This window comes from Chrysochloris asiatica, unplaced genomic scaffold (assembly GCF_000296735.1).
Source record: "Chrysochloris asiatica unplaced genomic scaffold, ChrAsi1.0 scaffold00158, whole genome shotgun sequence".
In the NCBI taxonomy this organism is placed as follows: domain Eukaryota; kingdom Metazoa; phylum Chordata; class Mammalia; order Afrosoricida; family Chrysochloridae; genus Chrysochloris; species Chrysochloris asiatica.
In genome coordinates this window covers 6,115,375-6,128,994 of record NW_006408676.1, presented here as the reverse complement: position 1 = coordinate 6,128,994, position 13,620 = coordinate 6,115,375, and the positions used below count along the sequence as shown (strand labels likewise).

The 13,620-nt window shown below is 39.3% G+C and overlaps 1 protein-coding gene across 1 annotated transcript in view; it reads left to right on the top strand.

The window, feature by feature from the left end:
- The window catches only part of NCAPD3 (non-SMC condensin II complex, subunit D3), a 152,144-nt gene that overhangs the window by 87,898 nt on the left and 50,626 nt on the right, over nt 1-13,620 (top strand). The window contains exons 17-19 of the mRNA XM_006871006.1: nt 8,156-8,347; nt 8,674-8,771; nt 10,109-10,224. Of these exons, the coding sequence (XP_006871068.1) occupies nt 8,156-8,347; nt 8,674-8,771; nt 10,109-10,224 (406 nt within the window). The remainder of the gene's footprint in view (nt 1-8,155; nt 8,348-8,673; nt 8,772-10,108; nt 10,225-13,620) is intronic.

Genomic DNA, 13,620 nt, shown 5'->3' with positions numbered 1-13,620 from the left:
ACTCCCGTAAAGATTTACACCCTCGGAAACCCTGTACAGGGTCGCTATGGGTCGGACCCGACTCGATGGCACTTAACAACAACAACAACATTTTAGATGAGGCTATTTTTTAAAGGTAATTACAACTTGATAATGTTTTAAAACTTAATATTTGAAAAAGCAGAAAAGTGCAGCTCTCCAGCTTGGCTATACAGTCCCACCCTTTAAACTGCCAAGTGAATTTCTCTCAAAATCTTTTCTCCTCTTATTCTATCTCTGCTAATCACGAAGTTACCCAGATGCGGAACCTGGGAGTTGTGCTTACTCATTTCTGCATTCCCTAGTATGCACTAGCCTGTTCTCAGATCTTGGCAGTTCTCCATTTCACATGTCTCTGGAATCCCTCATCTTTTCAGGCCCCATACTTTGTTTCCCGAATTCTCTTAATCTCCTTCCTGGCTAGGCTCTGCTTTCAGTTTCTCACTCTAGTCTGGTTTCTACTCTGCTCCAGAGGGATATTTCTAAAATATTTCATTGAATGATTTCTAGTCACTTCAACTCATCATATGTCTCCTACTTGTTCCTTCATTGTTGTTAAGTGCCATTGAGACAATTCCAACTCATAGTGACCCTGCATAGGGGCTTCAAGGAGCAGCTAGTGAGTTTGAACTGCCAACCTTGGGGTTCAAACCTACCTTGCAGTCCAGTGCTAATCTTAAATAAAGCCACAGATTCCTTCATAGTCGTCTTGTAGTCACCCACATGCATTCTGGGCCCTAACAGCACCAGACCATGACTCAGATCACCATGCCATGCCCTCTGAAAACATGCTGTGCTTTTGAACGTTGTTCTTCTCGCTTTATGAAACGCACATTTCCAGTCTCCTCTCCTTTTAAAAAAATAAAACCAAAAACTACCTCCTAGATTTCCATTACATATTTCTGGGAGTGTTGTCTGACTCTCTGGTTTCATCAGTTCTGGAATGGAATACATATTTTCTTAATTTTAGCATATATGAAATTGAGGTGTGTCTTATAATCAAGGTGTACCATAGCACCTACATGGGCTTTGTTTTCATTTGGAAGTAAAGGAAAACTACCTGTGGGTATTGAATTCGAAGGATAGGGAACCACTAGTTAGAAATTGAGTGTTAATGGAATATATTGAATATTTAATGAAGAAAGTTTTTGTAAAAGAAAAATGCATAAGGGGGACACACTGTAAAATAGTAAAAGAGAACTTTAGAGAAAGGTAATGGAAAAAGGGATAATGAAAAATTACAAAAGAGGAAATTATAAACACTAGAACTTGCTAACTTCTCACAGTAAATTAGTGGTCAATCTTTTGCCCAAACTTAGGAAGGTGAAGATAGAATTAAAATAAAGAAGTTTTAAAAGAGCCATGATAAAAAATGAGTGAGACAGAAGTTCTCAAAGCATGATGGGTTGGTGAGGTCAATTTTTTTTTGAGGAACCAAATTTCTATTTCTGCTGATTCCTGAAAGCAACAGAGGAAGCTCAGCGGCCACAGGAACCTAGCTAATGAGCAGGTTATACAATATTTATTGTGTTGTGTTTATCTCTTCAAACAAAATGTCTAATTGAAAAAAGAAAAATTTTAAAAAAAGAAGCTAAATTACAGATGTTAAGACAACGCAGTTTGGGAAGAACTTCCTCTGTTGACAGTACTGTCCTTTTGCTGCTTTTTCCCTGACTGCTCACTGATGAGATACAGAGTCCCTGTCCTCATCAGGGCTGCTCATAAGCTTTCTTCTCTTCTGGACCTAGGGAGGGCCACCAGGAGGCCTGGTATCATGGTCTACTCAGAGAACTGTTGTCTTGTGACCCACAGAGGGAGTGAACCAAAACAAACCTGTTCACCCCTATCCTCCTGACATGCACAGTCTCACTCGCACCAGCATCGCCAGCAGGCTCACTGCAGGACACCTCCGTCCGCTTGTGGCAATACTGGGTGGGTCAAAGTATTTTTATAATATTAACTTACTTACCATTTTTCACTCTTTCTTTCATTATAGTACATTAGAATTTTCCAGAGGCCACCTAGTGATATTAAAAGAGATTTAATGCAAAAGCAGATACTCAAACCTGCAGTTGTAACAGATATTAAAGTAATTACTAAAAATATAACACATTGATTACCATTTTTCTCACTAAATTTGTTTTAGACAAGGCAGTAAGTTTCTGTGAAGAAAATAAATTGCTGTTACTAATATGCATTCGGGGTCCTGGTGGATAACTGTAACTGCAAGGGCAGCAGTTCAAACCCACCAGCTGCTCCTCAGATACCCTATATAGGGTTGCTACATAGGTATGTTGTTAAGTGCTGTCGAGTCGGTTCCAACCCATAACGACCCTGTATAAGATTTCTGAGGAGCAGCTGGTGAGCTTGAACCGCCGACCTTGCAGTTCTGACGGCTTTGCAGTCTAGTGTGTTAACCCACAGCACCACACCAGGACTTCACCAACTTAATGGCATTTAACAACAATATGCCATGAAATTCCTGGTGTGGTGCTGTAGGATAAGCACTGGACTGCTAAGCAGTTCAAACCCACCTGTCCCTTCTCAGAAACTTACACAGGGTCACTGTGAGTCGGAACTGACTTGATGGCACTTAACATTATGAAGGGGATATGTTGTTATTGTAAAACTAACAACTGTTTTTAAAATTGCTTCGTTTTAATTCCAAATATGGAAATATTAGTCGATGTAACCCATGTAAACAAAAGCTTTTTCGGATGCTTAGTTTTTGGGAGTTCTGTTGTGGCGCTGTGGGTTAATGCTTCAGACTGCAGAACTGTTTTGAACTGCAAGGTGAGTGGTTAAGCTCACCAGTGGCTCCTCGGAAACCCTATACAGGGTCCTTGTGGATCAGAACCCATTCGACGGCACCTCACAACAAGTCAGTTTTTAAAAGTTGAAAGAAGTCTAAGATGAAAAAGAGCCGCTGAAATGAAGGAATGGGTTGGAGTTTGGGATTGTTACGATCAGCAAATGGTGTGGAATAAAGAGCTTTATAAAAATTTATAGATTAAATGTTACTACACATTCTTTAAGAAACAATATTATTGGGACATCAATAAGTGTTCAGGGAGATTTCACTCCGCAGAATAGATGACGTCTTGCATTCACACAAGAACATAACAGAAGTGTGAACTAAAGGTCATTCCCAAAGAGGAAATGTCCACTGCAAAGCCATGGAGGCAGGCAGCCGTGTGTACTGTGCCTGGGCACTGCAGGACCTCAGGCTGACTCTTTGGTTGTATATGTACTAAAACGAGAGAGCTAATCAGGACCCAGATATTGGAAAGTTGTTCTGTAGCAGTCCAACTACTTTGACTTCTTCAGATTGAAAACAAGTAGGGAGAAGAGAAGCCATTGATGAATTTAAAGTAAATGAGTAATGCAGGATTTTATAGTTTGGGAATAATAGAGAATGATTTTTCTGTATGGTGGCCAAGAATGCAGGGCTGAAGTCTGAGAAAATAGACCGCTATTGAAGTGATTGAAGTTAAAGATGAATGAGGGTCTGAAGTAGGATGAAGGCAGAGGAACTAAAATGAGGCCTATTCAAGAGCGGCCTAACAAGTGAAAGTGGTAAAGCTGGTGAAACCCTTGGACTTGAGGGTGGAAGGAAATGGTTACAGTATTCAATTGAACAAGCCTACTCTTCATAGCTCTTAGTGTGCTTCCTCCACTTTGTGGTTATGTGTCGTGGAGTCGGTTCTGACTCATAGCAACTCTATACAGGGTTTTTGAGGTTGTTATATCTTTACGGGAGCAGAAAGCCTCATCTTTCTCCCGCGGAATGGCTGGTAGTTTTCGAACTGCTGACTTTGAGGTTAATAGCTCAGTTTGTAATCACTAAGCTACCAGAGGGTCTTACCACCACTTACGCTACAGTATAATAGAACGATACCCCAAACCTTACAATTTTAGTAGAAACTGGGTAAAGGAGCACAAGAAAAGGCATGAGCAATTGGGTAATGTTTTTCTTTTATTTTTATATATAGGCAAGCTCTTGGGGTGGGTAGCATGAGCCAAAGCTTAGGGAGAAAGTAGGAATGTGAGGCAGCCATAATCAGATCTTCTAGGCAGGAAATAGTAGTACAAAGGCTTAGGAGATCCAAAGGTGCCAAGAATTCTAACTAATGGTATTGCCATTGAAGTGTGGAAAGCAGAGACAGACCAGGCCTGGAGAATGGGAGAGGCTGGAGAGGGAAGTTCAGTTTTGACCTTGTGCTTGTAATGCTTTGTCATAGCTAAGTGGGAACTCTTGGTGGTAAGTAGGATCACCCAGAGTTAGATTGTAGAGAAGAGGACTAAGAATAGAACTACTCAAAATCACTTAGTTAAAATGATTAGAAGAAAAAGAGTTAGTGAAGAAAATGAAAAGGTCACACAGGTAAAGCAAGAACTAAGAAGTTAGCCTCACAGAGTCTCAGGGTGCAAATAGTGGTCAGTAAGGTCAAGTAGAGATCAGATAAAATTAGCACTGATGGATATCCATGGCTTGAAATTAGAATTGAGGTCAATCACCATTTTTAAAGGAACCAGTGTAGTGTCACATTCTGATTAGATAGGGAATGATTATGATCAAAAGCGGAGGTAAGTTGGGAGGCATTTTGTGAACTTCTCAGTTGATATGAAAAAGGTATAACTTGTAAAGATAGGGAAGTTGTCAGAGAAGAGCTAAATTTGATTTCAAAAGTGGAAGTTCCCATATGTTTTTTCCCCCAGTCTGTTGGCCTCATGTAGTAAACATGACTTAATATTTTGTGTGATTTTTGGCATTGTATCTGCAGGTTGCTTTAAAGGTGATTTCCAGATCCCAAGTGCCCATCATAATACTGGAATGAGAATTTCAACCAGTGGCACCAACAACTCCATGGGTGTTGTTTCCATTTATCCTGATCAGGTTATACGCATGAGACACATGTACACAGTGAAAGGCATTTTAGTGCCCGTACTCACAGGCAAAAGAGTGTTCTGCAAGAAACATTCCATCACGAGCTGTCCCCCCACCGGCTCAAAAGATAACTGAGTAAATGTCCATGGGATGCTCCCTCTCTTTGTACCATGAAAGAAGGACCTTGAGGACTCTTCTAATCCCAGCTTTATATTCCACTGCACAGAGTGCAAGAAAAGTTTTCCCACCCGAAGGGGGTGCCAGCCAGTATTGTTAGCCTGGAATTGTATCTCTTTAGCCATGCTGCTTATTAGGCAAACCATTAGGCCTGAGAAAGAGTTGCAATAATTTGTTTCAAAACTCAAAAATTGATAGCAGTGGGGAAAGGAATGAGGTCTTTGGACTTTCTAAACGACTTTTTTCACTCTTAGTAGTCTATTTTTAAATGTTTCTTTTTTTAATTTCATGGATTTTGTGGTATTTGGACATTAGATATAAATTGTGTTGTAAGATATATATATAGTAAAACTTCAGACATACATGAATAGATTTTAGTCAATAGTTTATTAATAAAATAATTTATATTTGCTTATCATGGGATGTGACTGCATTTATATAGCATGTGTCTTATGAAAAATAGAACAGTACTCAGTGCTTTGGGAAGAGGTAAAACAAAAGATGACTTAACAGAAATTAAGAAAAAAACCAGACCCACCTTACAAAAACTACTAAAGGAAGTTTTTGGACAGAAAACCAATATAGCACACAACAGCCTGAGATTAACATACATGACAACTCCACCCAGAAGGCAATTCAAATATGATATTGGTTGATTCACAGTAATCCTATACAGGGTTTTCAAGGAGTTGCTTGTGGAAATGAACCTCTGACCTTGCAGTTCAAACTGACCTTGCAATCCACTGCTTATCTTACAGTGACATTCCAGAACTCCTATTCAAAGTAAAAGACACCTATTAAGACTGAAAATAGGAAACCAGAGATAGCAGTTTATAACGAGCACAATTAAAAAATAGAAAGCAGGGTAAACTATCATATAATCCACAATAAAACACTTAACTAACTAAATAAATAAATAAATAAGTAAATAAACAAACAGCAGGAAGCGTATAGTTATAGAACATCCAAATGAAGAGGGTTTCAAATAGATGTTAAGGTAGAACAGACTGTCTTAAACTTGGGAAGAAATTGATACACTTGTTACTTGGGTGAAAGAGATAGCACTATATAAAAGGGAGGTTAGCAGAACATGACAGAGACAGGGAAAGACACAGAGAGGAAAGCGAGAATTAAGATTAAGTAAATACAGTTGAGTACATGATCCTGCAATAATGGTGATCTACGAGTAGATGCATGAATAGACACACGGGCTGAACAGTGTTTCAAGGAGTATACTCACATAAATAGAGGTTCAGCAGGTTATTTGTACATGATTTTTTACTTTTGTTACAAATAATATCCTTAAATGTTGTGGGTTATATAGGGGACAGAGTTATAATATGTCTTAGATATAACCAAACACTTTGTGGGAAGCTGCTGCTGGACCTGGGGTCTCAGAACCACTGGCATAATAAAGTCCACAAAATAACAGTTCTACTCTGTTATGTAGCAACTGGGCTCCTAAAAGCCATCTCAGATGCATTTAGTGATCTCTCCCTGTCCAGAGGAAAGAATTGATAGACTGAAGACTCATGGAAACAGTCCAGAGGACAGATGGACCATGCCAACATCAGTCTCTATAACCCTGAGACCGAAAAACTAGATGGTGTCTGGCTACCTCTACCAACTGTTCTTAAACGGGTCACATTGGAAGGTCTTGGATAGAGTGAGAGAAAGTGGTGGAACAAAACTCAAAACCATTAGAGACTGGGCTCACTAGTTGGGTAAAGACTGGTGGAACCCTGAGACTGTGGCCTTTAATCACTTTCCAGGTCTGAATCTGATCTTTTCGCTGTGGCTCAGTTTTTAACCGAACAATAATCAGGTCTGTTAAGGGAAACAGGAACAGTAATGAGGTACACATACCTTACAGTAATCAATCATTTGATATCAAAAGGGCAGTGTTTGCCTAAGGACAAAGTTCAAAAGCCTTAGGAAGGAAAGGAATGGAGACAGAAAACAAGGAGGGAGTGAGGTAAGTGATGTTACATTGAGATGTGACCAATAAAATGAAACCAATGTGTATGAATTTTTTAATGTAAAACTGATCATCTGTGCTATAAACCTTCACCCAGTTCACAATAAAAAGTGAAAAAGACAATACACTTTAATACATCAGAATAATTTTTTTGTCTTTAAAAGATTTTTATTATCAATGTCTGCATGGTATTACAAATCATAGAAAGTTTTACTAAGTGTGGCACTGCAGCTAATGTGCTGGACTCTGCAGGGTTAGTTGTGAACCGTAAGGTCGGTGGTTCAAGCTCACCAGCTGCTCCTTGAAAACCGTGTACAGGGTCACTATGAGTCAGAACCAACACAATGGCACTGAACAGCAACAAGAATTAATAACAGAGTCCCTGAGTAGTGCAAATAGCATACTTGGCTGCTATTGAAAGTTCAAAAGTTGGGGTACACTCGGGCACCTCAGAAGAAACACCTGGAATGTATTTCCAAAAAGTAAGCCATTGAAAGCCCTATGGAACACAGTTCTAATTTGAGATATGTGTTCTCCATGAGTCAGAATCGACGCAGTGGTATCTGTTTTGTTTCATTTTTTAATGTTAACCATATGTAAGGTTGGCAGTTCAAATCCACAAGCTGCTCCTCTGAAACCCTCTACAGGATGGCTATGAGTTGGAATTGACTAGACAACAGTTAACAATAACATATTTAAATGGTAGGGTACCATTTCTCTGTTAATACTGCTATTGAAAAGAGGACACTCTATATTTTTTGTCACTATAGCCATGTAAATTTCAATTAATATGTTAATTGGCATGCCATCCCATATGTGTGGGAATTTTGAAGGAAATCAGGATGGAAAGGTCTCATGAATTGTGAAATGTTGCTTGCTTGAAAATAAACATTTTATAAAAGGGGAAATAAGTCATATTTATTCCGTATATGAAAAAAGCTATTTATCTTGCTATCTGATACACCAGTAGCTAATTCTGTGTGCTTATTGTATGTGCCAAAGGAATACTGTAACAGAGGGGCTGATCATCAGAATAGTTTTGTATGTATGTAATTATAATTCTTCTTTTCCACGTTGTTTTCTTTTTTTCCTAGCCGTTATTTAAATAAGGCTTTTCATATCTGGTCCAAGAAAGATAAATTCTCATCTACTTTTATAAATAATTTGATATCGCATACTGGCACAGAACATTCTGCACCAGCCTGGATGCTGCTCTCCAAGGTTGCTTGCTCATCACCAAAGCTGAATTACACCAAAATAATCGAGTCCTGGGAGAAAATCAGCAGGTTTGCATGTTTACAATTTAGCCACTAATAGACAGGCATTAAAGATCCTTTCAAACAAAGCTAGAATCTAAAGTAAGCTAATTAGTAGTTATTTATATACAGAGATCTCTTCTTTAAATTCTGCCATAAGACAAATGACAAGAATCCTTTTTAAACTGATTAACTTCTAAGTACACTAAGTATCTTAATGTTCCTACAGCTTGACTCTTAAACCATGCTACTACCCTACTTACTTCAGTATTCATTGTTTTCCCGAGGAGAAGCATATTGTTGGCAGTTATGCTCTTTTTGGTTTTATATTGATAGTTTTCTTGCCCTTTTCCTAGTCAAAAGAATCCCAATTCCAACACCTTGGGGCATATTCTGTGTGTCATCGGGCATATTGCAAAGCATCTTCCTAAGAGCACCCGGGACAAAGTGATTGGTGAGTGCCTCTGGTAGAATCTTCCTGGTAACAGTGGTGCCTCTCACCTCAGTCTTGTGTGTGAGTGTATATGTGTGTGTTTGTAGAGAAAGAGAGTGTGCTTTGGGTAAAACAACTGCTAACCACATCAGTGATTCATATAAAATGTTGTTTTGCTGTTGAGAGCCGTAAAGTCAGTTCTGACTCATAGCGATCTTGTATAGAGTTTCTAAGTAGCAGCTGGTGGGTTTGAACCACCGACCTTGTGGTTAGAAGTCTAGTGCTTACCTTACAGCATCATACCAGGACTCCATATTATAAACATATGAGAGGGCTTCAGATGTTAGTGGAAATTTTTCATTTTCTTTTTATGTTTTTATTAAAACGTTTTTATTGTGAATTGAGTGAAAGTTTTCAGGGCAGATCATCAGTTTTACATTCAACAAATCATACACCTTGTTTCATTACAATGATTTTAATCCCCTCCATATACCGTCAGTTAACAGTATTTCTCTATATTCATTTTAGCTCCTTTTTTTTTTTAAAAAACACTCAGGCATATATAATAATTTATACCATCAAAGGACACATTTTGCAAGTCTGCCTCCTGGCCACCAGCTCTCAGTCTCTCTCTTCCCATGAATCTAGAGTCCTCAGCTGCTCCCTCTCTCCCTGTCCCCATCTCTGCCTCCATCTCTGGTGTCATTGTTTCTCTGGATAAGGTCCCGCATACCGCTTGTGCTCTTTTCTCTTGTTGGTCATAAGGTCTTCTGGACTGTAAGATTAACTGCTCCCCTGTTTTTGTTACAAACTTCTGCCTGTACAGTTGTGACAGTCGCAATTTGTCATGATAGCAGTTACTCACTATTAAGTCATAAGAATCTTAAGACTTAATCTCTTTTCACCAGACCCATCTAGATAAGATGAAAACTATTCTGTGGGGACTCTGTCTTCCCCTCACACTCTTAAACTAAACGCCCTCTTGAAACCTTGTAAGCCACTCACTTTGTGCCTTTATCACCCCCTTATTTTAGGTAGCCAATGTCTTAAGTTGCCTGTCCCTATCTACCTTTTGTAGAGAGGGATAGCATTGATACTTGATGTGAAGACACCTTCCCTTTCTGTTGATATTTAGAATTACTACCTCCATGAGTATAGGTCAAGTTCATCAATTTATAGCAATTTACCCTCGTTTCCTTTATCAAAAATTATTATTTTTTATCTTCCTCTAGTTGAGTTTTGATTACCAAGCTTCATTTTCTTGTAATTCTGTTTTCCATGAAATATTTAAGGTCCCTTGTGTGGTCTGTGTGTGTGTTTCAGCAGATAAACTTGAAAGATGTGTACTTCCTTTTCAGATGTTATCAAGTGTAAGCTGAATGGATTTCAGTGGTCTTTAGAAGTGATCAGTTCAGCTGTTGATACTTTGCAAGGACTCTGTAGAGCATGTGCAGAGACCACTGTAGAGGAACAGGTAAGACTAACTCCTTATTGATAAGATGCATAATTTATTGATACTTAGACATATTGCTCAAGGAGTGCTGGTGGTATAGTGAGTTACATGGTATGCTGCTAACTGCCAGGTTGAATCCACCAGGTGCACTTCAGGAGAATGATGAGGCTTTCTATTCCCGTAAAGGTTGCAGCCTCAGAAACCGTATACAGGGCCGCTATGAGTCAGGACACAACCACTATCACCAGATTTGTTTTGAAATCTGAAATTACGTTATAGTAACTAGAGAACCTGTATGGATATATAGTCCTCAGCAGCCCTTGTTATAATAAAGAAAATTTACATGACAAGCAGATGATTTTGGCTTCTAGACACATAGGGTTCCCTTATTGTTGTTAAGTGCCATGGAGTCGGTTTCTACTCATAGCGACCCTGTTTAGGATTTCCAAGGAGTGGTTGGTGGGTTTGAATCACCAATCTTGTTAGCAGTCTAGTGGACATCCTACAGAGCCACAATAGGACTCCATGTAGATTTTGGCTGCTAGACTTATATATACGGTTGGTTCTCTTTAGCAGTCAAAACATTGATTCTAGGTAAAAGATTGTCCTCCAATAAGGCAGTCTGCTGTTGGGCTTCTGTTTCCTGGGGAGAATTCTGAAAGGTTTTCTTTTGATAAGTTATAGCGTGGTTACTTGAGGTAGTTTAGTATATCCTCCTGTTTCCAAGAGTGCTCATACATTTTTCCCATTAGTAAAGGATCCTCCAGACCAGAAGGTTTATGATTTTCTGATAATTTATAATCTTGGAAAATACCTGTCCTATTACTTTTAAGGCTATATTACTCAAAGATCTATTGCTAATATTTTCTTACTCCTGTCCTAAAGATGCCCATACCCTACATGTCTCATATAGATACAGAAATGAAGACACAGTCAATGTTTTTTGTTTGTTTTGTTAATCCTTTGTGGTGGTGGTTATGTGCTGTGGAGTCGGATCCGACTCATGGTGACCCTGTACATGGTTTTCGAGGCTGAAAATCTTTACAGGAACAGAAAGCCTCATCTTTCTCCTGTGGGACAGCTGGTAGTTTCGAACTGCTAACCTTGCAGTTCATAGCCCAATTCGTAACCACTATGCTACCAGAGCTCCTTCCTAAATATCATTCTTTTGAATTCTTTTTCACTTTTCTACCTCAGAAAGTTTTGGATCTGCATCTTGGCCATTTGTTTACTCCATTGTGTCTTGTTTGTTGTGGGAGCTAACATTGTGTTTTCATATTTATATTCAATTGATGGTTGTATGTTGATGTGTTCGTAGGCTCTTTCCAGCTATGTCCTATGAGTGTAGTTAGAGAATAGAAATGTGTACAACATTCTCCATTTGCTGTTTGTTCATTTCAATTTAGGGTGGGTTTGGCTGGTGTCGGCTGATGCCTATTTTTGATTAGGTGGTATATTAGCTGGCATTGGCACTTTCCCAGTGGGTGGGTGGACTTGTAGAGGGTATGGTTGTGTCTGGGCTGTATGGGCATGATTGCTGTCACCTGTTGGGTGAGAAAGAGGAGAACATCCGTGTCCCCCCCCGACCAAGAAGCAAAACAGAATAAACAAGCAATCAACCAACAATGAAAACAAAATAATAAAGGAAATAAAAGAATCAAAAATAGGCAAGGACCAGAAAAAAAGAATATAATAACTAAAAAGAGAAAGGAGGGACAGAAAAATGGAACTATAAACGAGAAAATAAAAGGAAGAAATAAAAATAGCCCTTTGAAAAACCAGGGAGAGGGAAGATGAAAGGAGAAAAGAATGAAGTAGTAATGAAAAGTCAAAGGGGGCAAAAAAGAAGAGGGAAAATGAGAGACAGAAAAAACAAAACAAAAGCAGAGACAGGATAAAATTCAACAGACTGGAAGGAAAAGGAGAAAGAAGAAACAAAATCAATGAAACAACAAAAGTACAAAACCAAACCCCAAAACAACAACAACAACAAATGCCGCTATTGGACACAGAGAGGAGAAAATTCTTGGGGAGACTCCTGCAAGCCAAGGATCTCCCCAACTGGATGTTAAAGGGATGGGACAGCAGAGTTCCTGGCCCTAAATGAATTTCCTGTTGGCCTTGCCTCTGTGTTTTCTGTGTTTAGGGCACTCTTTCCAGATCGAGGCCCTTGACAGGGCTAGTTTCAATGTCTATTAGGCCTTTAGGGCAGCTGGGTGTGGGGGTGATTCATTAAATGCTGATCTGGTGACTCTGCAGGTTCTGTAGGTACTAAGCCAAGCCCACCTGAATCCAGGCACCAAAACAGTCCAATGTAGCAAAGCTGCCCCCACCACACACACACACACACACACAGAGACACACATTGGCATGGTTCCCAACCGAGTGGTTCTGAACTCTACCAAGGGAACCATGGGGAAGAAGAAGGAACTGCACCTTTCCAGTCACCTGTGTGATTCTGCTCTGCCATGCTGCCTTCTGTTGCCAAAGCTGCTCTCAAAGGTTCAAGATGGTCACACTGCATCTGACTGACTATTCTCCAGTCATTCTTCTTCCACTGGCCCTGTTCAGTGTCTCCTCCCAGCAAGCACTCAGTCCACTTCCCTAACCCTTTTTCTGGAGTTCAGGGTTCCAGGATTTTATGTGTCTGATTTGGTCTCTCATATATTTGTTGCAGAGAATCCATGTAGTGTGTCTGTCTAGTCTGCCATCTTACCAGATGTCTCACTATAATATATTTTTTAAGTTTTCCAGAATTAAAAAAAACTATATACCGTGGGTTTGTGTATGTTTTCTGCTGGGTAGTATCAGAGGGCAGTTTCTCTTTTATGTGTACATATGCTAAATAAACATAACTTAAAAATAACAACAAAAAAACTATATTGCTTCTTCTCCGTTTATCATCTTTAAAGTATTAAGAAGCAAAGATGTCACTTTGAGGATTAAGGTGTGTCCAACCCAAGACATTTTATTTTCATTTGCCTCATGAATTCGAAAGCTGCACAATGAATAAAAAAGATCAAAGAACAATAAATTCTTTAGAATTGTGGTGTTGGCAGAATTACATATACCCTGGACTTCCATAAGAATGAACAAATAAATCTTTCTTGGAATGAGTACAGCCAGACTGTTCCTTAGAGGTGAGGGTGGTGAGACTTTGCCTCATTTACTTTGAATGCATTATCAGGAAGGCCTAATCCCTGAAGAAGGACATCATGCTTGATAAAGTAGAATCAGCGAAAAAGAGGAAGACTTCAACAAAGTGAATTGACACAGTGGCTGCAACAGTGGACTCAAACATACCAACAATTGTGAGGATGGCACAGGACCGGGTACCATTTTGTTCTGTTGTACATGGCATTGCTGGGGGTCAGGACTGACTGAAGAACACATAACAACAGCAGTAATACATGTGGC